This window comes from Danio rerio, chromosome 11 (assembly GCF_052040795.2).
Source record: "Danio rerio strain M-AB ecotype USA chromosome 11, GRCz13ab, whole genome shotgun sequence".
Lineage (NCBI taxonomy): Eukaryota > Metazoa > Chordata > Actinopteri > Cypriniformes > Danionidae > Danio > Danio rerio.
In genome coordinates this window covers 41160001-41186304 of record NC_141031.1, presented here as the reverse complement: position 1 = coordinate 41186304, position 26304 = coordinate 41160001, and the positions used below count along the sequence as shown (strand labels likewise).

Here is a 26304-nt window from a genome sequence, read left to right as displayed (position 1 = left end):
TATATATAATATAATATAATATAATATAATATAATATAATATAATATAATATAATATAATATAATATAATATAATATAAAATAATATAATATAATATAATATAACATAACATAACATAACATAACATAATATAATATATTGTAATATAATATAATATAATATAACATAACATAATATAATATAATATAAAATAATATAAAATAATATAATATAATATAAAATAATATAATATAATATAATATAATATAATATAGTATAATATATTATAATATAATTTAATATAATATAATATAATATAATATAATATAATATAATTTAATATAATATAATTTAATATAACATAATATAATATAATATAATATAAAATAATATAATATAATATAATATAATATAATATAACATAATATAATATAATATAATATAATATAATATAATATAATTTAATATAACATAATATAATATAATATAATATAATATAATATAATATAATATAATATAATATAAAATAATATAAAATAATATAATATAATATAAAATAATATAATATAATATAATATAATATAATATAATATAATATAATATAATATAATATAATATAATATAATTTAATATAACATAATATAATATAATATAATATAATATAATATAATATAATATAATATAATTTAATATAATATAATTTAATATAATATAATATAATATAATTTAATATAACATAATATATCATAATATAATATAATATAATTAATATAATATAATATAAAATAATATAAAATAATATAATATAATATAATATAATATAATATAATATAATATAATATAATATAATATTCCCACCAGCATGAACTTTACCAAGCATGTTTGCAGTAAGATGAAGGAGGAGGCACTTAAGATGAATTCAGGGAATCTTGATAAACTCTGGGAGTCCTGCAAGAACACTTTCTTTGCCATTCCAGATGACTTTATTAATAAGTGATTTGAGTCATTGCAGAGATGTATGGATGCAGTCCTCCAAGCTCATGGGAGTCAGACACAAGAGTCATTCTTTTTCCACTGCAGCATGACTTTATATTCTATACTGGATAACATTTCTGTTAAGTGACAAGACTTTTGTCTAAGCAAAGTCAGACCTTACTGACCAAATTAAGTAATTAAAAAATCAAGGCATGATCATATTTTATTTTGGTAAAATAAGTGTAATCTAGAGGTTTTTGCCTTTCATATAAGCCACTTCTGTTACCAAATGATCAACTAGAAGTCGAGTTATTATTTATTGTTCCTAAAACTTGGATAAGCGACAACACTTTTGTCAGGTAGTGTGCTTAAAAACCATGGTATTGCTATTTTATTATTGTTATTGTTGTTGTTAACTGGATGAGAATGAGGTGATATTAGAAACAGAGATTGTTTACAGACAGTGACAGCTTTCATAAATCTACTGCTTTATCAGCTTTGATGATGATAAGAGTGTGAAGTGAAGCGTTCAGAAATCTGGTCAGACGCCTCTGTGCTGTCAGACTGACATGATGATCAAACAGCACATCAAAGCGTGTGTGTGCTGCGTAACCTTGCTGTTCCGGTGAGCGACGCAAACAAGTTTTGTGTGCTGAACTTCAGTGTATCCTCTGATGGAAAGATGCTGTACCATAACGAAATTTCCATCTGCACTTTCTCAAATTTGGTATGATCCAGATTTCTGTTTTTTTTTCTGATGAAAAATCCATCTTAAGGTTAATATTATTATCCCTCTTAAGCAATTTTTTTCCGATAGTCTACACAGAACAAACCATTGTCATACAATAACTTGCCTAATTACCCTAACCTGCCTGATTAACCTAGTTAAGTTTTTAAATGTCACTTTAAGCTATAGGCGAGGCAGTGGCGCAGTAGGTAGTGCTGTCGCCTCACAGCAAGAAGGTCGCTAGGTCGAACCTCGGCTCAGTTGGCATTTCTGTGTGGAGTTTGCATGTTCTCCCTGCCTTCGCGTGGGTTTCCTCTGGGTGCTCTGGTTTCCCCCACAGTCCAAAGACATGCGGTACAGGTGAATTGGGTAGGCTAAATTGTCCGTAGTGTATGAGTGTGTGTGTGTGAATGTGTGGGTGGATGTTTCCCAGAGATGGGTTGCGGCTGGAAGGGCATCCGCTGCGTAAAAACTTGCTGGATAAGTTGGCGGTTCATTCCGCTGTGGCGACCCCGAATTAATAAAGGGACTAAGCCAACAAGAAAATGAATGAATGGATGACTTTAAGCTGTATAGAGGTGTCTTGAACAATATCTAGTCAAATATTATTTGCTGTCATCATGACAAAGATAAAATAAATCAGTTATTAGAAGAGAGTTATTAAGACTATTATGTTTAGAAATGTGTTGAAAAAAATCTTCTCTGTTAAACAGAAATTGGAGAAAAAATATAGAAGAATTAAAATTGAATAGGAGGGCTATTACTTCTGTCTTCAACTGTATGCCTACTGTAATAAGTATAAGAATTTGCACGGAATACATATAACACAAAGTAGAAAATATAAAATGGGTTTTGTTAGCTCACCAATATGTGTGCAATGAAACAATGGTAATAATGGGATTTTCTGGACACTCAGCGACACATTTTTTAGGGGGAATCTCCTCATCCACCACCGGTGTGCAGCATCCACCTGGAGTGGAGACAGACGCTGTTTCTCAATATGCATTCTTCAACAATCTTGCATCCTCGTGTTCTCGTACAACGTCATCATCAGCTGCCAAAGTTCAGTTCCAGTTCCCGAGACCACAAGTTCGGAGGACGCGTAAAGCTTCCCGGATGTGATCTTGATATCGAGGACGCACCGATGCAGACTTGAGCACCGAACTCGCTCTGGAAGTCCCAGAAGTTATTGCGACTGGAGGTGGGAAGCGCAGCATTTTATATAGATTTATTATTAAAGTTTAGAGATATAACTTATTTACCTCAGGAGTAAGATGAAACGGTGAAAGTAAACATTAAGGGCTCTATTTTGATGGTCCATGCGCAGAGCGCAAAACGCAGGGCGCAAACACTTTCCGTACGTGTCAAAACGCATTTTTGCTAATATAAGGACGGAAAAATTCGCTTTGCGCATGGTCTAAAAGGGTTGAGTTTATTTTCTTAATGAGTTATAGGTGTGTTTTGAGAATAAACCAATTAGAATCTCATCTCCCATTACCTTTAAGAGTCAGCTGCGTCGCGCCAAGAGCACATTCGCTATTTACAGGACGCAAAGTAAGTCTAAGTGGAAAATTGGAGCATTACACAAGCAAACAGTTAACAGTTGACAGTTTTTTAACAGAAAACTGTTAAACAGAGCATCTACTGCGTGAGAATGAGAGACAATGGATCTGTCACATCCGTCAGTGACCACCTGAGGGCGCTGTAGTGCACTGGGACTTTTAGGCACTGCAGCGCTTCAGGAAAAAGACTACATTTTCATACATGCCCCGCGCACACACCGGAACACCTACACTGATCTGTCATCACATCTGTTTTGTGTTACCGTTGATTATCTGGACTATATATTCTACCATTCCACCTATGTTTGTCATCGCGTCGTTGTCTTGTCTTCCTTGTCTTCCTGCTCTCAGTAAGTTTGTTCCTGATCTTGCCAAAGTCTAGTTCGTGTTATCTGTCTTGTTTTGTTGTTGATTTGTTACTTTGTATTTTTGAGATTTTGTATTTTTTAGTCACCGTTTTCTGCACTTAACATCTATTAAATCTGCACTTGAATCCACAATCTTTTTGTTCCTGTTTTGCTTTTGTTTTGATCACGCCTAACGTGACAGAACGACGCGATCACAATATGGATTCAGCAGATGATATTTTAGTGCGAATAAAGCAGGGTAACCGCTCCGTTGAACGTTTCGTTAAGGAGTTTTTGGATCTGGCCCCAAGCAGTACTTTTAGCGATTTACTGCTAATGATGTTTTTTCGGGGAGGACTTTTAGAACCCGTCCGCTCCCAGATGCCAACATATGAGGAGGAGTGGAGCCTTTATCTTTTTATGGAACATGCACTGTTGATTTCTGGCTCCCCTCTCTCAATCACCCTGGTGGAGCAGAACCCTCAGGAGGGAGGCCTGAGGGGTAATAGAAATCTGTTCTCGAGGCCGGCGGATCTCTCTGCGGGAGGGAGGGAAAGAGCTGTTTTGAAGTTGCGGACTTATCCGCGTCGGGCTGTGCGGAGACCACCCTTCTCTGAGCCTCTGGAGAGGCTCCTGGAACTCTGTGAAATCCCAGTGTCTGCTCCAGTCCCACAGCGCCCGCCAGTGTCGGCTCCAGCCCCAGAGCGCCCGCCAGTGTCGGCTCCAGCCCCAGAGCGCCCGCCAGTGTCGGCTCCAGCCCCAGAGCGCCCGCCAGTGTCGGCTCCAGCCCCAGAGCGCCCGCCAGTGTCGGCTCCAGCCCCAGAGCGCCCGCCAGTGTCGGCTCCAGCCCCAGAGCGCCCGCCAGTGTCGGCTCCAGCCCCAGAGCGCCCGCCAGTGTCGGCTCCAGCCCCAGAGCGCCCGCCAGTGTCGGCTCCAGCCCCAGAGCGCCCGCCAGTGTCGGCTCCAGCCCCAGAGCGCCCGCCAGTGTCGGCTCCAGCCCCAGAGCGCCCGCCAGTGTCGGCTCCAGCCCCAGAGCGCCCGCCAGTGTCGGCTCCAGCCCCAGAGCGCAGTACAATGCCAGTTCTAGTCCGGCTCCTGGCTTTGCCGGCGCCTCCCAGGCTCCTCGCCCTGCCGGCGCCTCCCAGGCTCCTCGCCCTGCCGGCGCCTCCCAGGCTCCTCGCCCTGCCGGCGCCTCCCAGGCTCCTCGCCCTGCCGGCGCCTCCCAGGCTCCTCGCCCTGCTGGCGCCAACCAGACGTCTAGCCCTGCCGGCGCCAGCCCGGCTCCTCGTCCAGCCGGCACCACCCAGACGTATTGCCCTGCCGGCACCAGTCCGGCTCTTTGCTCGGCCGACCTCGCTCTGGCTCCTCGCTCTGCCGGTTCCTGCCCAGCTGCCTCCAGTCCCGCCGGCTCCAGTCCAGCTGCCTCCAGTCCCGCCGGCTCCTGCCCAGCTGCCTCCAGTCCCGCCGGCTCCTGCCCAGCTGCCTCCAGTCCCGCCGGCTCCTGCCCAGCTGCCTCCAGTCCCGCCGGCTCCTGCCCAGCTGCCTCCAGTCCCGCCGGCTCCTGCCCAGCTGCCTCCAGTCCCGCCGGCTCCTGCCCAGCTGCCTCCAGTCCCGCCGGCTCCTGCCCAGCTGCCTCCAGCCTCGCCGGTTCCTGCCCAGCTGCCTCCATTCCCGCCGGCTCCTGCGCAGCTGCCTCCAGTTCCGCCTGCTCCAGTCCAGTTGCCTCTCCAGCCGGCTCTCCTAAAACCCCCTGCCTTGTGTCTCCTGCGGGATCATCCATGGGTCATCCCTCCCGACCCTCCCTGGTGGTCCTTCCCACTACTTGGGACGGATTCACCGGCCGCACCCTGGCTTCCTGCTGGGGTGCCTGACCCACTGCCTGACCCTGATCTGGCCCTCCCATCCCTCCCTTTGTTCCTGCTCCGCTCCGCCCCCCCTCTTGGAACCAGTCTGGGAGCGTCTGGAAGCCGCTCTTTAGAGGGGGGGTAATGTCACATCCGTCAGTGACCACCTGAGGGCGCTGTAGTGCACTGGGACTTTTAGGCACTGCAGCGCTTCAGGAAAAAGACTACATTTTCATACATGCCCCGCGCACACACCGGAACACCTACACTGATCTGTCATCACATCTGTTTTGTGTTACCGTTGATTATCTGGACTATATATTCTACCATTCCACCTATGTTTGTCATCGCGTCGTTGTCTTGTCTTCCTTGTCTTCCTGCTCTCAGTAAGTTTGTTCCTGATCTTGCCAAAGTCTAGTTCGTGTTATCTGTCTTGTTTTGTTGTTGATTTGTTACTTTGTATTTTTGAGATTTTGTATTTTTTAGTCACCGTTTTCTGCACTTAACATCTATTAAATCTGCACTTGAATCCACAATCTTTTTGTTCCTGTTTTGCTTTTGTTTTGATCACGCCTAACGTGACAGGATCTACTTTCACATTCGCTCTTGGATAGGGAAACCTTTACGTACAGACATCAATTAGTCTATAAATAATTAATTTTGTTTGTCAAGCGCAAATATTCATTTCAAAACTATTTTTAAATTCAGTTTTAATTTCCAGCAAACGAATAAATGAATAACAATAACGAAGTGTGTTCAAAAACCTGAGTTATATCCTAAAACACATGATGTGCCCCATATGGTCTAAAACCTGACAGGTGGGCAAATCTAAGCTTGTTTTTAATAAAACAAATATAAATATAAATATAATAAATAATGCTGCTAATAATAATAACATTATACAAAAGCAAATTGTTATGAATGAACTGAAAAAGCCTCCCGAGATGAAGACATAAAAGCAGTGATTTTTCATATTTATGTAGGCTAGAAAATAATATGTTTTGTAATATTTTAATCCTTTATATTTATTTCCTATATCTATTCTTATTATATCCCATATATATTCTTAATATTAAATTGTTTTCATATGTAAAGATATTTGCCTATTGCTCTCTTGTGCGTATTCTGCAGTGTGTAAGCGAGGCACAACTCTGCGCCGGAGTTTAGACCGGGTTAGTTTTGGTCTAATGAAAAATCTATTTTAGTTTCTCAAAATATCAACGCGCCAGCTGTGCGCCTCAGAACGCCTTCCTTTTAGACCAGAACGCCTATGGGCGCACATATGAGCACTAATGCATTTGATATTTAAACAGCGTAGCGCAACGCCTCAAAACGACTCTTGCGCCAAAAAACAAATAAAAAACAAATACTTTGAAAGTCAATTGTTACAAAATTTTTACAAAACAACTTTATTTTCATTGAACAGAAGAAAGAAACTCATAAAGGTTTGGAATTAATTGAGCGTGAGTAACAATTAAGTACATGTTCGGGTGAACTATCCCTTGAAGTGTTAGCAAGTGAGGTGTGTTTGTAATGCTGCTGTTTTTCCGAGTCACTCAACTCAACCAGACAACCTGAATAACTTTGCTGACAAAGAGTGTGAATGGGCAGAGTGACCTTGTCTGCAATGAGAGAGAAAGAGATTGAACAGCAGAGGGACAGAGTTTTTTTCCCACTGGCGACACGTGGAGATCTGATTAGATCAGCGATGCCCTTCACAGTAGACTCGGATGTGAGCAGGCCAAACGAACGCTCCGGAAAATGAAAATCTATTTCAGGGGGGAGTGGGCACCAAATGGCCGGGGTTAATATTTAATGAACAAACAGCGGTGTGATGCGGTGGCGAGCTGCAGGGCCTGTCATGTTTGCACAGGAACAATCTGGAGCTTTTTTTAAAGAGTGGCTTTGATTTATACCGCGAGAGGAGACACCCAGGGAGAGGGAGAGAGGACACGTCTGATGGACTTCTGAGCTGGTGAAAGCATGGAGTCAGCACATTGACTGGATAACAAGACTCTTCATCAAGGTTTCCCCTGCGAGAGAACTCGTTTCAGTGGCTCGGGATCGATTTTGCTGTGTCCTCTTCTCGTCTGGGAGTGTGTTTGCTTTGTGTGTGGATTGTGTGGAAGTGCCGGCTGCTGCTCTTTTGAGATTTAGCATCATTTCACTCTTAAAAATGAAGGTGCCAGGAAGAACCAACAAAAGGGGGTTTCACCGTGATGCCATAGAGGAAGCTTTTTTTAAAGTTTTAAGAATATTCTAATTGTCGGCGCAATAGCTTAGTGGTTAGCGCACTGACATACGAGTTTGAATCCCAACTCGAGGACATTTCCCTACCCTAGCCTTTTTTCTCTCTCCAACTTGGTTTTCTTGTCTCAATATTGTCCTATCTAATAAAGGCAAAAAGGCCAAAAATAAATCTTTAAAAAAATTAGATTCTAATTATTAGGGATGTAACGGTATTGTAAATACCGTCATACCGCAATATTATTTTTTTTTCGATATTACCGTAGTCGCATGACTTCGCATGTCTTCTGAGAAAATTTGCTCAGGCGAATGAAGCGAACGGGAGGTACCGGAAACTACAATTCCCATCAGCCCAGGCTTGGCCATAATCCCTTGCGGTCTGTTGTCGCTACAGATCCAGTAATGCGGAAATGGAGTGTGCTGCTAGAAGCGGGGATCAAAAAGAGCTGGAAAACCCTAAAGTGGGTGTTGTCGCCGCGCGCGTACTGAATAGTGGTGTTGTCGCGCGAGTTCTTATCAGCTGTGTTGTCGTGCGCGTACTGTAAAGCGGGGACGGAGGGTATGTCGCGTAGCGGGGGCACTTTTGATCATTTTGGAAGGGAACTTTCTATCCAAGACTAAAAAGGGCATGTGCACTGCACAGGTTGAGCCCTGTGTGTGCCTGCAAGTTGGGGAATACGACTAATAATCAGTCATGGGGACTGCAGAAACACAGCACACTGTTCAGATTAATGCAGACATGAGACCTCTATCTTACTCATGGTTTGTCCTCTCAAGTGGGGGAAAGACAATGCACAACGTTCCCCATTGCTAACACCCTGGGCCAAGTCATATCTCTCTTGTCCCAGAAACCTCAGTCCCAAATGAGAGGGTTTTTTTCTGTTGCAGGGGACATTGTAAATACCCAGAGATACCAGCTTTTACCAGATTATATTTATATGATAATTTTCCTTTAAACCCATCTCTATCTAAGTGAGTGAGTGATTAAATGTTGAATGTGATGAGTTTTCAACACTACTAAATTGAAACTTAAATTTTTTTACATGGTTTAATATTTTGTTGTTTCAGAGCTTACAGATAGATGGCTAATTTGTATGTCATTGACACTTTTGGCACTTTTTTGGAGTATTTTCATAAGTTTTGTTTTTTCCTGTAAATGATTCAATAAATACCGTACCGTGACATTCATACTGAGGTATTACCGTACCGTGAAATTCTGATACCGTTACATCCCTACTAATTATATTTATACAGTCAAACAATTACTAATGCTGCTTGTTTAAACTTCTTAATTAAAATGAACTGAAACAACACAATTCTTGATGTTTTTTGTGACAACTTGATTGTTTTATGTTCAATCTGCTTAGATTTGTAAAAACTGTTACGTTACCTTAAAGAGCACCTATTTTACCCTTTTTACAAGATCTAAGATTAGCCTTTGGTGTCTCCAGAATGTGTCTGTAAAGTTTTATTTGAAAACACCCATCATATTATTTATTATAGCCTCCAGAATCTGCCCATTTTGTAGCCTGTGGCTTTAAATGCAAATGATCTGCTTCTCCCCGCCCACCGCTCCCCAATGCATGTCTGCTTTGCATCATGCATTACGTCAGATAAACAGCAGTCAGTGAAAAAGACAGACTCGGATAAAGCTGAAATAGAGCTCATTAGTCAAAAATACCAAGTAAGTTTATTTAATGTATTTATGGTGAAGCTTATTCCAGCCTTTCTGAAACATTGAGTCACACATAAACACAGTTTGTAGTACACACACACACACACACGTGCGCATTTACTGAAATCATGTGGTCATGATGATTATAGCGTTTATCAATTTGAGCATTTTTACTGTCTTTATTATAAGCATGTTCTGTTTTAAAAACGTTTTAAACTTATAAAAATCACAGAGTTGGAACAAATATTTTATTATTATAGAAACATGGCACCTTTCAATCAATTTGGAGGGTGGGGAAAAGCACACTCCTACATCATGTTGCTGTGGGCCTCAAAATTGCTTGGATTTGGGTCCTATTTTAACGCCAGGAAACTTTAAATAGAGACTTGCTGTGTTTATATCACTCCAGTATGACAGTAGACACAATATACATACACACAGTTCTGTCTAAACAGCCTACAAAAGTAGATTTTCATCTTAGGTGCCCTTTAACACAAAGATTTGCTTAAACAGCACAAAAGCAACACAAACCAAACTCTCTTAGTCCTTAAATAAAATCCCAGTGTTTGAGGGTTAAAACAGCCATTGTTTCCAGGCAGCCAATGTAGACAGTGGCATTATGCAAATGTGTTACACATCTGCATAGTTTTGTTCAGGAATTAAAACTGCACTAATGCCCTATTCTGCTGCTTTTTTCTACTTTTGTTGCTGCTTTTACTGCTGCTGCTTCTTTAATGTCTTCTTTTCCCAGTGCACAATCATTATTGTGCCCCCATCTTTAGCCCCCACCCATAAAAAAATGACTAAAAATGTTAATCTGGAGTGGTTTTATTGTAAATAAACAGTTAGATGGTAAAATAAACAAGCAATATGTTTTATTACTATTATTTACTAAAGAAAATAATAAGTTTGGCATATTAAAATTAATAGCTATCATAAAGAAATAGAATCAAGTTATCAGATCTCATTAATCTTTTCTTGACTCTGTCTTACACATTCTGATTAAAGAGCAACAAATGAATCTCATTTATTTAGATTTTTGTTTGATTTCATTAAATAAATTTCATGATTTCATTAAATAAATGTCACTTTAAAAATTCTCACATCTAGCATTATAATGGAAGCATTTTTAGGCTCATTTAGGCCAAAAATTGTTGTGTTTGGAAAAAAAAACAGCAAGATGTTATTATTATTATGTATATATATTATGTGTATACGTCTGTTCAAATAAGCACTCAAAACTCAACTCCACTTCAAATCGTGTTGAGAATCCGTTTGGAAAACAGTTTATTTAGCGGTTTTATTGCCAAATGTGCTTCACACACACACACACACACACACACACACACACACACACACACACACAATTGGGGATTTGTTTTGGCTACAGAAGCTTCCAGTGTACATGAAGTGAAAGTGACAACACAAAATAAATATGGAAAAAAGAAATATGATAAACATTAAACAGAGATGCAGTTAGTCAATAAATCTAGATATTGAATTGTATGTACAGATTTGTTAGAAATGTACAGGTTATAAGGTGGTGTACATATGTGCATGGAGAAAGAATTGCATTGTAAATTGTTATAAGGTGCTGTGTACAAGTGCTTATGAGGAAGTATTGCAAGTTTATTGCACAATAGCGGAATATTTAACTGTTCATGAGTTAGATGACCTGAGGAAAGAAACTTTTCCTGTGTCTGGCTGTTTTTGTGCTTGGTGCTCTGTCAGCTGACGCACTATGCTAACAGTCACGTACCGCTATATGACAGTTTTAAGGATAGCTTAGGAGGGATGACGGCACCTTTAATGAAAATCAAGGGAAATGCCGCCATTTTTATGTTTATTTCAAAGTGTTTCATGCCTAAAAAAATGACAGCACAGAACAGATTCACATTTAAGAGCAAGGGGCGGCCCCTGGTGGTTCAATAGTATGGGTTGCTTATTGGTATTTATTGTTTTTGCCACTCTTCAGAGAAAGACTGAAAATATGGGATAAATACGGGAAAATATATTTACTGGATGATAGCAGGATAGAACTGTAAAATACAGGAGAATCCTGGGAAAAACGGGAAGGTAAAAGCACCTTTCATCTGTGCGCATGCACTATACTGTATAGGAACGAAAGCGTTTTCAGTCATTTTAGTGTGGATGATGAAAAGAATTGAAAACAATATTGTAGACTACGTGGATATTGTATTGTACGTGGATTACTCAGTTAGCTGGATTTGGATATTGACGATTTGACACGATCCAGTATTGTTTCGTTCTTCAAAGCTGATCCGAGAGTTGTTGTCATGGCAACAGTTCTGCTAGCTTAAACCTGATCGGGAGCAGGTTCAATTTATATAAACAGGATTAGATCGGTTCAGTTCAAGCAAAGATAATACAGAAAGTATGTTCCGAATTCTGATATTTTCTTACAGTAGTAGTTATATACATTTGGGAAAAGAGTAAATATTTTTTAAAGTATATATATAAAGTTATAGTTATTAATAAAATAAATGAAGTTATATATATTAATAAAACGTATGCAATCTGCACTCTCGAAATGAAAGTACAAAGACTGCCACCTGGTGGTGCACAGAGAAAACTTATTGATATGAACTTTTTAGATCGCTTAGTACAAATTGTGTATAATAAACATGCACAATATGTGACTTTTTTAAAGCAATAATACATTTATGCAGTCATAAACATGTTTTGATAGTTAATATGCCAGTGATTTGATGCTTTACAAAAGTTGCAGACGCCTTTACCAATATCAAAATGCTTTTGTAAACAACCAGTTATTCTTTACACCGATTAAAAAAACGCCAACTATAATAAAGAAAATCTTTTCTAAATGTAGAACTAAATACACTGATATGCATTGAAATACATGATGAATACTCTTGACACATGAAAGTGTAAAGCCTGCAGCTCACAACAAATGTGGAAGGTTATTGCGTGTCATATTTAACAAACCGTTTACTGCTAATTTGACGTAATTTTGCTCACATGGATATTTAAATATTAATCAGATGATACGCTGCTGTGCCGTCAGCCAATCGTTGCATTGCTGATCATGATTTCGAGGATCGATAGATCTGTCCTTCTCAACACACGCAGCGATCTCAGATCAGTTTATCCAGACATTCTAATCTGATTCGCGAACTTGTTTGAAGAACCAAATTAGCGAGAGATCAGTTATCGAGATGAAAAGATCCAGAATCTGTCAAATCATCTTAGATCATTTAAGCGAGGTACGAAGAACGGACCCATGAAGTGCTTTCAGATGTAAACGCCACTGCTTTCAGATTTATCCAGATTAGTGTAGTTGTAGCCCTAAACAAACCATCTTTAGCAGACTTTAATAACATTTCAGTCAGAGATTGGCAGATGTAAACAAGCTCTAAAACAATAAGCGTGTTTATTTAATGCTTGATTAGGGCGAATGGGGGAATCGTCTGCGCTTGGTGGAACAAGACACGTAATCGCTCCGCAAGGTCAGAAATAAGAGTGATTATTCTCCTGGTGGAAATTCCATCTGAACCCAAGCGTGAGATAAAGGAGCAAGACTGTGTGTTTTCCAGATTCTGATTGAAGATCTCAGTGAGGGTTAATGCTGATTAGTGCTGCTCTTTGTCAGCGGGCCGCATGCACACTGTTCAGCCTGGGCCCGTCGCTAGTTTTCTGATGACCTTGGTGGCGATAAAAGCTCCATTATCAGAGCGTGATGTCATCGCTCCGTTACACTGCGTGAAGATGATACATTGTCGCAGGCTGGAACAAAAGGCATTTTCACAGTGAGTGCGACTGGTGACCTCAAGATTCTGGGAAAGCGCTCAAGTTTGGTCACCCGTTTTCTTTCAAGAGGAAGAAAATAAAAGAACAAGTCTGGCATTTTGAATAGATATCCCTATGGTCCTCATCAGGAGGCATGAAGGAGATGTTCATTAATGATTTTTTTCTGGCTATCAGTTGATCGTTTGTTTTATTGATCGTCTGTTCATTCCTTTCAACGATCGTTCTATCAATCGTTCATTATAGCATTAGTTTGTTCATTTGTTTGTTCCACCTATTGTCATTCACCCATTTGGTTTATTTACCTGTCTTTATTCTGTTGTTCATTAATTCTGTCATTTATGAATCGCTCATCTCTGTATTATCATTCATGTCAAGCTTTCATGTTTATCAGTTTCGTTCATTTTAATCATCTTTTACTCTTTTGTTTTAATAATTCATCCCTCCTTAAATTGCTTGTTTATTTGACTTATTTTACTGTTGTAATAGGCTTAATTATGATATGCTTTTATATGTATTTTTGACTTAAGAACGTCCATGGTAACTCCAAAGGCAGATACTGATAATATCAGGGCCTGGTGTGTGGACTTTGGGGGTTTTACGATGTGGTCACAAGTTGATTGGTCAGTTTGAATGTCTCAGCATTTGGGCTTTAGTCACATGGTCAAGAAAGATACAAAATAGGTGATAAACGCTGCTCTGCCTCTTTTCCTGACCTCTCTTTTCTGTCTCTGTGCTTTCCTGCTCTGCTCCTCTCTTTCTCTGGCTCTACAACTTCCAGGCCTGCTCTCTTTGTCTCTCTCTCCCTCCCCCCGTGTCTCTCCTTCTACCTCTGGTAACTTTGATTTTACATTTAAGCTGGGTACAATTTATTTCATATTTTATCATTTTATACTGTTATTTTGTAATAATTCAGTTTTAACCATAGAGAATTATTGACATTAAATCACCTCATTGCCAAGTGTTTGTGAATAACTTTTGATTTAACATCAACATTTAATTGTTCCATATTGCAATACAATACAATCACATACTATCAATGCTCTCCCACATTTTAAGCTATTAATATTGTCCTTATTTCCGTTTTTGGTATGACATTGGAAGAAGAATGGTTTGAAAGGAAATGTACAGTTTTTTACCATCATGCTGATAACTTTTCAGTCACTCGGCAGAACTACAGTTCGAAACGCTGTGGTTAAAACCCATTCTTACACTGTCATCTTGTCTGTCGATGTTTGTTCATTTCTGTCTAGTGTTTGTTTGCTTGATCATTCTATTGTTTATTTCTTCTGTTTTACTTTTGTTCTATCGTCCTTTTTTTTCTAACTGTGCATACACATCGAAAGCATCAAAGTAGCCAGAAGTTATTAATCTTCAATGGGAGTCGGCGGTGATAATCGACAAGAAGCAGCGTGGCTCATCTTTGCCGGTTTGGGTGACGAGGAGAGTTAAAATCAAGTCAACTTTATGGTAATGAGTTATGACATGGTTCATCTTTATTTCTATAGCGCTTTTACAATGTTGATTGTGTCAAATCAGCTTAACATGGAAGTTCTAGTAAATTGAAATTGTCTGTTCATTCCTTTTAACGATCGTTCTTTCAATCGTTTAGTTTGTTCCACCTGTTGTCATTCACCCATTAGGTTTATTTACCTGTCCGTCCGTCTTTATGTATTCATTCATTTTCCTTTCAACTTAGTCCCTTTATGATTCTGGGTTCGCCACAGCGTAATGAGCCGCAAACTTATCCAGCATATGTTTTACGCAGCAGATGCCCTTCCAGCTGCAATCCGTCTCCATACACACTCATTCACACACTACGGACAACTTAGCCTACCCAATTCACCTGTACCGCATGTCTTTGGACTGTGGGGTAAACCGAAGCTCCCGGAGGAAACCCACACAAACACAGGAGAAACATACACAGAGAAATGCCTACTGACCCACTCGAGGCTCGAAACAGAGACCTTCTTGCTGTGAGGCGACAGCACTACCTACTACGCCACTGCATCGCCCCATCCGTTCTGGAATTCATTCTGTCAATTTATGAATCATTCGCTCATCTCTTTGTACTATCATTCATGTCAAGCTTTTATGTTTATCAGCTTCGTTCATTTTAATAATCTTTCATTCCTTCATTTTAATAATTCATCCCTCCATTCATTCCATAAATTGCTCGTTTATTTTTCTAATTTTACTGTTAGTTTTTTTCTGATTGTTTGTTTGTTTTGTTCATATTTTCTAGTGTTTGTTTGCTGATTCTTTTGCTTATTTGGTCATTCCTTATGTTTTACGTTTGTTCTGTCATCCGTTTGTTCTGACACTCATTTTTCTGTCTACCGTTCGGTTCTTCAATCTGCTGTTCATTTGTTTACTGCAGTGTTTGTTCAGTTGTTCATTTATAGTATCTGACCTTTGTTCTATTTATGCACACTACTGTATGTGTTGTTCATTCTGTTCTGCAATAGATCTAACATTTTCGTTGTTTTAAGGCTTTTTTGAATACATTTTTCTGCGTCTTGATTGTTCACTTGTTTTATAGTGTTTTTTAAACATATTTTCTCACTCTGTTGTTTTTTAATTATCTGTCCATCCATCTTCTAACTATTGACCCACAAGTATTAAAATTGCAGTAATTTTTGTACCAAGCAGGGTGTCATGATATTGAGAAATGAGCTGACAAGATTAAAAGAAATGAATCCTCCATCCATGCATTTATAATTTTTTTTATTTTTAATTATTATGAAGATCATGTCGAGTTTGACCTGATGCGAGTCGTATGACTTGTTGCATATACAAGCTTAAATTGTTCATTGTTTTTGTGCCTTTTTTTCTCTATAGAAAATCCACATGGAAGTCACATTGTTGCCTGAAACCATTGATAACATCACATGAGTGATCACACAAACACACAACTCTAGTTACTGAACATGACAGGATACAGTAAATAATCCAATATAATCACAATACAACTGGTTCATTATCTGCGTTAAATTATGTGTTTATGAATTACTGAATGAATTACAGTTTTGAGTTACTCCCCAAAAAAGTAACTAGTTGCATTGGTTACTTTTTATGGCAAGTGATGCGTTACATTATCTTTGCATTACTTTTTCTTCCTCCTCTGTGGCTGATCTCTTTCAGCATTTTCAAAGTTTTTCTTTTTCTTTTTTAATAGAGCTCCTCTTGTAACAATGCGCTGTATAACCTACACCTTCATTTACCTTTTTTCTTCAGTGTGTTTAAAATAATGAGAATACTTCCATTCCAGAAAGCGAAGTGTCTGCCTGCCATCTTCATTTTTGTCTGTTTTTGTGGGGAGCAAATTCTCTCATTGAGTGCAAGAATTAGCTGTTAATTTTATTTCAGCCAATTATTTTGCAAGAGCTAATAAATTAAACTAAAAGTAACTAAAATTACATTTTTTTTAAAAAGTAACTCAAATATTTTATCTTCATTTTTAAAAAGTAATGTGTTACTTCACTGATTACTTGATAAAGAATATTATTACATAACTCGCATAGTTTGTAATGCATTACCCTCAACACTATATACATATGCATGTATGTATGTATATATATGTAAATAAAAAAAGAATTTTTTTTGAAGGGGGCTAATAATTCTGACTTCAAATCACTTGAAATCAGTTATGAATTTTTAAACACCATTTTAGGGACAAAATTATTAGCCCCTTTAAGCCATATTTTTTTCTCGATAATCTACAAAACAAACAACTGTTATATAATAACTTGCCTTTTTACCTTAACCTGCCTAGTTAACATAATTAACCTAGTTAAGCCTTTAAATGTCACTTTAAGCTGTATAGAAGTGTCTTGAAAAATATCTAGTCAAATATTATTTTCAGTCATCATGACAAAGATAAAATAAATCGGTTATTAGAAATGAGTTCTTAAAACTATTATGTTTAGAAATGTGTTGAAATTTTTTCCTCTCCGTTAAACAGAAATTGGGGAAAAAATAAACAAGCAGTCTAATATTTCAGGGGGGCTAATAATTCTGACTTCAACTGTGTATATCAGGCCTGGTCCAGGATTATGGAAATCTTGGAATCATCCCGTCGCTGGTCTTGGATCGAATCAATGGCGCTGTATAGTCTGAGGGCCTCAATGAGTATCCCCAGGTGGAAATAGAGAAAAAAGAGAATAATGAGCGTAGCTGCTGTTCATAGTGTAAATAAACGAGATGCAGAAACCTGCGTGGAGCACTTTCATGTATCAAACTGTTAAGTGATGCGCTGAGTGTATGCTTTACTAAACAGATAGGTCTTTAATCTAGTTTTGAACTGCGAGAGTGTGTCTGAACCCCGGACATTATCAGGGAGGCTATTCCAGAATTTAGGAGCCATAAATGAGAAGGCTCGACCTCCTTTACTCGATTGGTACTCCCAGAATACCTGAGTTTTGAGATCTTAAAGAGCTGGTTGGACTGTAGCAAGACAGAAGGTTGGTTAGATAAACAGGAGCTAGATTATTTAAAGCTTTATAGGTAAGAAGAAATATTTTAAAATCAATACAAACTTAACAGGCAGCCAGTGTAAGGAGGATAAAATTGGGGTGATATGATCATATTTTCTAGACCTGGTAAGAACTCTGGCAGCTGCATTTTGTATTAGCTGAAGTATGTTAATAGAGGATGCTGGGCAGCCAGCGAACAGAGCGTTACAGTAATCCAGCCTAGAAGTCATAAAAGCATGGACTAGCTTTTCTGCATCTGAGATGGATTGCATACTTTATAACTTAGCAATATTTCTCAGATGAAAGAAGTTTTTGTGACATAAGAGATATGATTTTTAAAAGTTAAAATGGAAACACTCATACACTCTCACATTCACACACACTCATACACTACGGCCAATTTAGTTCATTCAATTAACCTATAGCGCATGTGTTCGACCAAACTTGTTCCTGGAGGGCCGGTGTCCTGCAGATTTTAGCTCCAACCCTAATCAAACACACCTGAACAAGCTAATCAAGGTCTTTCTTGGTATACTTAAAACATCAAGGCAGGTGTGATGAGGCAAGTTGGTGCTAAAACCTGCAGAGACACCGGCCCTCCAGGACCGAGATGGGTGACCCCTGTGTTAGACTGTGGGGGAAACCAAAGCACCAAGAGTAAACCCGCACCAACATGGACAGAACATGCAAACTCCACATAGAAATGCCAACTGGTCCAGGGACTCGAACTAGCGACTCTCTAACTGTGAGGCTAACCACTGAGCCCCCATTCTGTCCCCTTTCAGCATCATATATCATTAATTCCAGCATTATTCTCTACAGTGTATGAGACGGTTTTATTTGAAAGCCTCCACTCTAGATCACACACACAACTCCTGCTCTCGCTTTCACACTCTTTCTTCTGTGTAAAGAGGCTCTCTCATCAGTCTCCTGCACATTGTTTAGCAGAAAAAAGCATGCGCGTGTGTGTGTGTGGCTCCAGGTTTCAGCAGTTTCTGAGACGCTCGCGGATGAAAGACATTGGCCTTTCTCAACAAACACATTAGCTGGCCTTTGAATTATGCAAGTTCCACACTTAAAGGAGCCTCGTATTGATATTATTTTAACTCAAAAGAACAAAAGAGATGAAAGACAAACGCGTCCCTGTGAAGACAGATGGCCACTCTGTCATTAACACTGTATCTTCATTCAAAGAAGAGAGAGACAATAAAAACCTGGCGCTGTATTTTGGGTGCTTCGCTGCCAAAAGGGATTTTTCTACCATATTTTGCGTTCTCTCGTTCATATGTCAGACGTGCGATGAGTAACAGAGACGATGTTAGCAGTGAACTCGCATTTCTAATAGCTGTGATTCATATGTCATGCAGATTATACAAGCAGATGACAGTGAAAGCGGGGTCGTGAAACAGAGATGATAAGGCAGACTTTTGATCATCAGACTGAAAATCTGAGCTCTTTTTGTTGATTCTGACCAAGAACATCCCACTTGGACAGGAAGTGACTTGACATTTAAAGGAAGCAAACATCGGTTGTTTTGATATTGAGTGTTGTTTAGTGGGAAACAATGTGTAGTCGGTTCATTACTGTTATAAAATATACCTCTAGAAAGGTTAAGCAAGGGTTTATTGCACTTTAATGGCCAAATGGATATAAGTAAATGGTATAAAATATAATAGGTTTTAGTTTTTAATAGCATTTTTGACTTGTATAGAGATGCTGAGTAACTTCTCATTTAGTGTCATCTGTCATGACAACCTGCTTTGTATAAAAATGATTGTGATTTTAATGTTTGTGACTTTAATGTTGTGATGGCGTCTCCATCTATATTATTATTAAACTATATTATTATTATTATTATTAATATTATTATTATTTATTATTATTACTTTCATTTATTATCATATTTTACTAGTTTTTGTTATTTATTATCTTTTATAATTTTTTATTAATTATTATTTTTATCATTTGTTATTTGATTTTATGTGTTATTTACTATTCTTTTTATTTATTTATTATTATTATTATTATTATTATTAACATTTATTATTTTTATTAATTTTAAATGTTTTATTTATTATTATTTTTTGTATTGTTATATTTTTGTTATTTATTATGTTTTATTTATATAATTTTTATTTTTTTAATTAATTGATTAAATTATTTAAAATTAAAATTATTAATTAATTTTTAATTAATTAATATTTTTATTTATTTTTTATTATATTTTTTATTTATTATTATTATTATTATTATGCTTTAGTATTACTAATATTATTATTTTAATTTATTATTATTATTATTATTATTATTATTATTATTATTATTATTATTATTATTATTAGAATTATTAGCATTGTTATTATATTAATACTTTTTTATTTTTGTCAGGTGCTCAGCTTGTGAATTTTATTTATTTTTCAAATTTTTTGGAAATATTTGTTTAAAATTTTGTAAGAAAAAGTACGTATACATATATGTACATGTAGTTTTATAAATTTTGACTGTTTTATGAGCAGTCCTGAGTTATCATGTAAAAAAAAACATTGTGTTTTAATACGGATAATTCTCTGAATATATGCATTTATACATTTAGGACAACGATATACATTAATCAAATGCTTTCGTGTGTGTGTGTGTGTGCGTGCGTGCGTGCTTGCGTGTGTGTGTGCGTGCGTGCGTGCATGCGTGCATGTGTGTGTGTCTGTCTGACTTGTATTCCTATCTAGAAGGGGACCTTAATGTCATTACACACCCACAAGCATGTGAAAATCATATCACATATATAATATTGTGTGGGGATTTATTCATGTTTCTCACATTCACTCATTAAAGTTGCAGATCATATTCTGAACGTGTTATGATCATTAAAGTATATCGCAGTATGCAGGAAGTGAGAGAGACACTAGTAAACAACCATTTTTAAAGTTATTTTTATATCTGTCAGTCAGAATAATGCAGCTCACGCTCTAACAAGAGTCTGCAGTGTCTTACATTTTGTCAACTTTTCACACCACTCATTTGGAGTGTAAAATATGTCCCATAAACCACATACAGTAACTAGCATGCACATATGGAAAACCTGCAGAAGTGACACGCTGGTTAAACTTGCAGCTTTGCAATTTGTGCTCACCTGACACTTATTTTTAAACACTGGTGTCCTTGGCGGAGTTATCTTTAGGGCTTAAATTCGGTGTGTTTAGCATTAGTTTGTCTGCGTTGGCAGCAGGCCTCTCATTAAGCTGATAGAAGCTGGAAATAGTCGCCTCCCAAACACTGTGTGAATTGCCTTTACGCCGAGATAATTATGGCTGTTTTCAGCGGAACATTTGTTTGCAGTTTTTTCCCTCTCGCTTTTATCTGAGAGAAAACGAAGCGAAGCCTCAGGAGATGCCGAGACGTTTATTTCCCTCTGTAAGAAAGTTTTTTTTTTCTTCTTTCTTTCTTTCTTGCATCACAGATCGGGACAGATGCTGAGAAAAGGGGGAGGGTTGATAGAGCTCCGTTAACAAACCCGCAATCGAATCTGTTGCATAAGCGCGTGGAGTTACGCTGAGTGAATGATGTACGCCCAACTAAAAACAACTCCAAGTAGATATTGCTCGCTGGGAATAAACTGCATTACAGCTAGTTTGTCTTCATCCTCCGGTTCCATCATTTTGCCTGTCACTTTGCGCTTTCTTCTTGTTTTCCCGAAACGTATTTTACACCTCCCGTTGTAATACATGTGTTCTTTAATGCCTCGGAGCACTAAACGCACTTGTGCAATAAATTTGTAATGTTTTATGCATGCGTCGCTTTAAAGCTTCCAATGCGAGCGCTTCCTCTGTGAAGACTTTTAATGTCTCAGATCACGGGTTATTTCCTCAAGCCTTGTTTTCTGGATTTTTAAACATTTCTTGTGTCCCATGGAATTTTACAGAAGGACATTTTAGATGTTTCATCAGTCTTTTTTTATACATCATAATTGTTTCTCTCAGCAGTGATGTTAGTAGTAAAAAATTGACGTTATTTTTATTTTTTACTATTCCAGACCTGATTTATTGATATATGTTTTGGGTGTTTTTCAAAAAGGGTTTCAAAGTTACTCTTTTTTTCCTTCGATTTTTTTGTCTTGTTTTTACGCTACCTGACAAATCCTTGTCACCTATCCACGTTTTAATAACAACAAATAATGAAGTCAAGTAATAAAGTCTTGTCACTTAACAGAAATAATGACAGTATAGAATATAAAGTCTTGCTGCAGTGGAAACAGAATGAATATTGTTTATGACTCCTATGAGCTTGGAGGACTGCATCCATACATCTCTGCAATCACTTATTAATAAAGTCATCTGGAATGGCAAAGAAAGTGTTCTTGCAGGACTTCCAGAGTTCATCAAGATTCCCTGAATTCATCTTCAATGCCTCCTCCTTCATCTTACCGCAAACATGCTTAATAAAGTTCATGCTTGGTGTCTGGGCTGGTCAATTCAGGAGCACCTTGACCGTCTTTGCACCTTGACTGCTAAGAATGGTGGATGGATTGATGTATTGGTAGATGAACGGATTGCTATATGGGTAGTTGGGTGGATGAATTGATGAGATAGTTGAATGCATGAATGGGTATGTGTTGGATGGCTCCTCGTATTGATGGATGATGAACTGATGGATAATACAAACATCAAGTAAAAATGTTTTACTCAACATGCAGAATGACTTAATCAAATATATAAGCCTAATAAATTACAAATTAATACAATAACTATTGTATTTTCTTGTACATCTGATCAAATTTTGAGAATAAAAGGAAATCCCAGGTAATAAATCTAAAATAAATAATGTCTCTAATTGAATTATGTAGTAAAAACCCAATGGAAGATTACGTTATTTAAAAAAAAAAAAAGAATCCACATTTATTTTGGATTATTGGATGTGCCATTATTTTAGCAGCACGGTGTGACATCAAATGCATGCACTCAGTGAGCCACAGGCGCTGCCTGTAGCTGTTTTTACCTCGACACAACTCAGAAAATGAAATACTGATATGATGCCACATTTTGCAGCTTCCGGTTATAATTTTCAGTCAAGGCGATGGTAGTTACATACTGCTGATTTTTTTTTTTCTTCCCAAAATGAATATAAATGCTTTCGGATGTTGAGTGAAACGCACATTGAGAGAAGAAATGCCAGATGATGAACCTGCAGAGCTTGTAAACGTCGGTCTTTACTGCTGTCTCAATCATAATTAGAGAAAATGGTAAACTTACTGACTGCAAAACTGACCAGTCATCAGGTCTCTCTGTGAATAAGCTGGAACTTTCTACTTCAGTGACTGACAAGCATTGCCATGTTGTTTTTTCTGTGCATATTTCACTTGATATTTAAACTCATTTTGAGTTTTTGTGACGAAACGCAGTTGAAATGACGTTTGATTTATGCGAATTTTTAATTTTCATTGTACTTGTGACAATGATAATAAAGTTCTATTCTATTCTTATCAGGCTTCACCTAATTCTTTTCTCTTTTTAGTATCACTATGTAAGCCGTGAAGACACATCTCCTCTGTTTCTGGTGTTGTTGCTCTAAATGTTTTGACCAGAAAAGTATTCTTTTGTATTCCCAGTTGTGTTTTGTCAATAATGGTTTCTGAGTAGCAGTATTGACAACTGTGTGACATTATCAAAAACAACAGTGACACCACATAGTCTAAAAAACTATAAAATTAAGTGGATTTTTTAAATAATGTCTTAATGTTTCTTTGAGACTTAGGGTTCCCTTTAAAGTTGAAGTCTGTGATTTCTTGGCTGCATTTTTACCATAAAATCAAAAAGCAGAAGCCCCAAGTCTCCTGTGTTGTGACAAAGCAATGTCTAAGCAAAAATAATAATATTACAAATACAGTTGAACTCAAAATTACCTTCTGTGATTCTTTTTTCTTTTTCAAATATTTCACAAATGATATTTGGAATTTTTCCACGATGTTTCCTATAATATTGTGCTAGGAGTGCTAGACGACAATCAACATATTCTCAGAAGATGACAAGCTGACAAATCATTGCTGCCACCACCATTCTTCACTGTAGGGATGGCATTAGCCTGGTGATGAGGTGTGCCTGGTTTTCTCCAAATGTAATGCCTGGCATTTACTCCAAAGAGTTCAATTTTAGTCTCTGCAGACCAGAGAATTTAGTTTCTTATGGTCTGAGAGTTCTTTAGATGCCTTTTGGCAAATTCCAATACTAAGACTTGTCTTCCATCTGGCTACTCTACCATACAGGCCTGATTGGTGGATTGCTCCACAGTTGGTTGTCCTTCTGTAAGGTTCTCCTCTCTCAACAGAAGAGCGCTGGAGCTCAGACAGAGTGACCATCAGGTTATTGATCACCTCCCTGACTAAGGTCCTTCTCCCGTGATCACTCAGCTTAGATGGCCGGCCAGCTCTAAGAAGAGTCCTGCTGGTTCCAAACGTCTTCTACTTATGGATGATGGAGGCCACTGTGCTCGTTGAAAACTTTCAGAGCAGTAAAAAATTTTCTGTAACCTTCCCCACCCTTGTGCCTCAAGACAACCCTGTCTCTGAGGTCTACAGACAATTCCTTTGTCTCCATGCTTGGTTTCTGCTTTGACATGCACCGTCAACCCTGGGACCTTACATAGACAGGTGTATGCCTTTTCAAATCATGGTGAACTCCAATTAAGCTGCTGAATCATCTCAAGAATGATAAGTGGCAACATAATGTACCTGAGCTCAATTTTATTTTTGATTAATTTGCAACAATTTCAAAATATCTTTTTTTCACATTGTCATTATAGGGTATTGTGTATAGAACTTAAGGAAATAAATGAATTTAATCAATTTTGAAATAAGGCTGTATCATAAAAAATGTGGAAAAAGTGAAGTGATATGAATATATATATATATATATATATAATGTGTAATAACACATAATGCATTTGTTATTGCATGTTATAACTCTGCTTTTCTTATACCTAAAACGCTACATTAAGCATATTTTTTTCTTATAAAACACAACTCTTCACTCGTGTATCGGCAGGCTTTTAGTTCTTGATCTCTTTCTCTCGCTCTCTCTCCTGAACCAGCTCTCCTCCACATCTTAAACCCAATCAACAGCTCTCACTTCCAGCCTGCTATAGCAAGATGTCTGACCTCAGAGAGCGGATGAGAGGACAGATGAACAAATGATAGAAATGAGCCAGAGGTTGAGAGTGGTAGATGGATATCAGAATCAAAGACAGAGAGAGAGGGGGTGGGGGGGTGAAGGTGAAGGAGGGTTTAGCAAAATCAGAGGATGATACGGAGGAGAAACAGGTAGTAGAGGACAGAGGAAAATAGAAGCTGTTAGTCTGGAACAAACAAAAGACCTTCAGAAGTTTTCAAAGACAGAGAGCGGTGAAAATGTCCTCTAGAATGAACAATGTCCTTTAGTGATTTAGAGGATGCACGTGTTTAATTATCAAGATCATTTATTAAGTATCAGTTATTAAGAGGTTGCGGTGATGTGAGATTTATCATCTTTTTTTTTTTTACTTTAGTACAGTGTATATACGGAGATGGTTGGATGGATGATGGATTGCTAGACAAATGGATGACTGATGGATGAATAGGTAGATGAATTAATGGACAGATGATTGGACGGATGATAGATTGATAGTCTGATGGTTGTGTAGCCAGATGCATCATATTTGGATAAATATGGAAAGGTGGATAGATTGATATGTGAATGGATAGGTTGTTAGATGGATAGCTGGATGGATAGATGTATAGACTGGATGGATGGATTGATAGCTGGTACATGTATACAGTAGATTAGATGGATGGACAGACGGGTTGTCAGATGTATAGACATCATAGTGATAAAGGTAGTCAGATGGATGGATGGATTATAGATGGATGAATAGGTAGTTGGGTTATTGGATGGATGATTGATTGATAGGCTGGTGGTTGTGTAGTCAGACAGATGGATAAATATGGAAGGCTGGATAGATTGATATGTGAACAGATAGATGTATAGACTGGATGGATGGATAGCTGGTAGATGTATAGATTAGATGGGTAGTCAAATAGGTGGATGGACAAGTAGTTAAATGGATGGATGGATGTATAGACATGATAGTGATAAAGGTAGTCAGACGTATGGATGGATGCATGGATTATAGATGGATAAATAGGTAGTTGGATTAATGGACAGATGATTGGGTGGATGATAGATTGATAGACTGGTGTTTGTGTAGTCAGACAGGGATCATATTTAGATAAATATGGAGGGGTGGATAGATTGATATGTGAATGGATAGGTTGTTAGATGGATAGCTGGATGGATAGATGTATAGACTGGATGGATGGATTGATAGCTGGTACATGTATACAGTAGATTAGATGGATGGACAGACGGGTAGTCAGATGTATAGACATGATAGTGATAAAGGTAGTCAGACGTATGGATGGATGCATGGATTATAGATGGATAAATAGGTAGTTGGATAAATGGACAGATGATTGGGTGGATGATAGAGTGATAGACTGGTGTTTGTGTAGTCAGACAGGGATCATATTTAGATAAATATGGAGCGGTGGATGGATTGATATTTAAATGGATAGAGACTGGATGGATGGATAAATAGATGGATAGATTGATAGCTGGTAGATGTATATTAGATGGATGGATAGACGGGTAGTCAGATAGGTG

At 37.8% G+C, this 26304-nt stretch overlaps 1 protein-coding gene and 1 non-coding gene across 3 annotated transcripts in view; both read left to right on the top strand.

Moving 5' to 3' along the window:
* Positions 1-26304, top strand: part of LOC101882875 (uncharacterized) — a 287867-nt gene that overhangs the window by 169841 nt on the left and 91722 nt on the right. The window lies entirely within an intron of this gene.
* Positions 3489-5968, top strand: LOC147841874 (uncharacterized). Of its 2 annotated transcripts, none has more exons than XM_087272927.1 (2): positions 3489-4334; positions 4636-5968. In XM_087272927.1, coding segments are annotated over exons 1-2 (945 nt in total). In that variant the 5' UTR covers positions 3489-4333; the 3' UTR covers positions 5580-5968. The 2 variants fall into 2 exon arrangements, with proteins under 2 accessions (XP_087129053.1, XP_087129054.1); XM_087272928.1 differs by having other exon boundaries at positions 3985-4364; positions 4468-5968.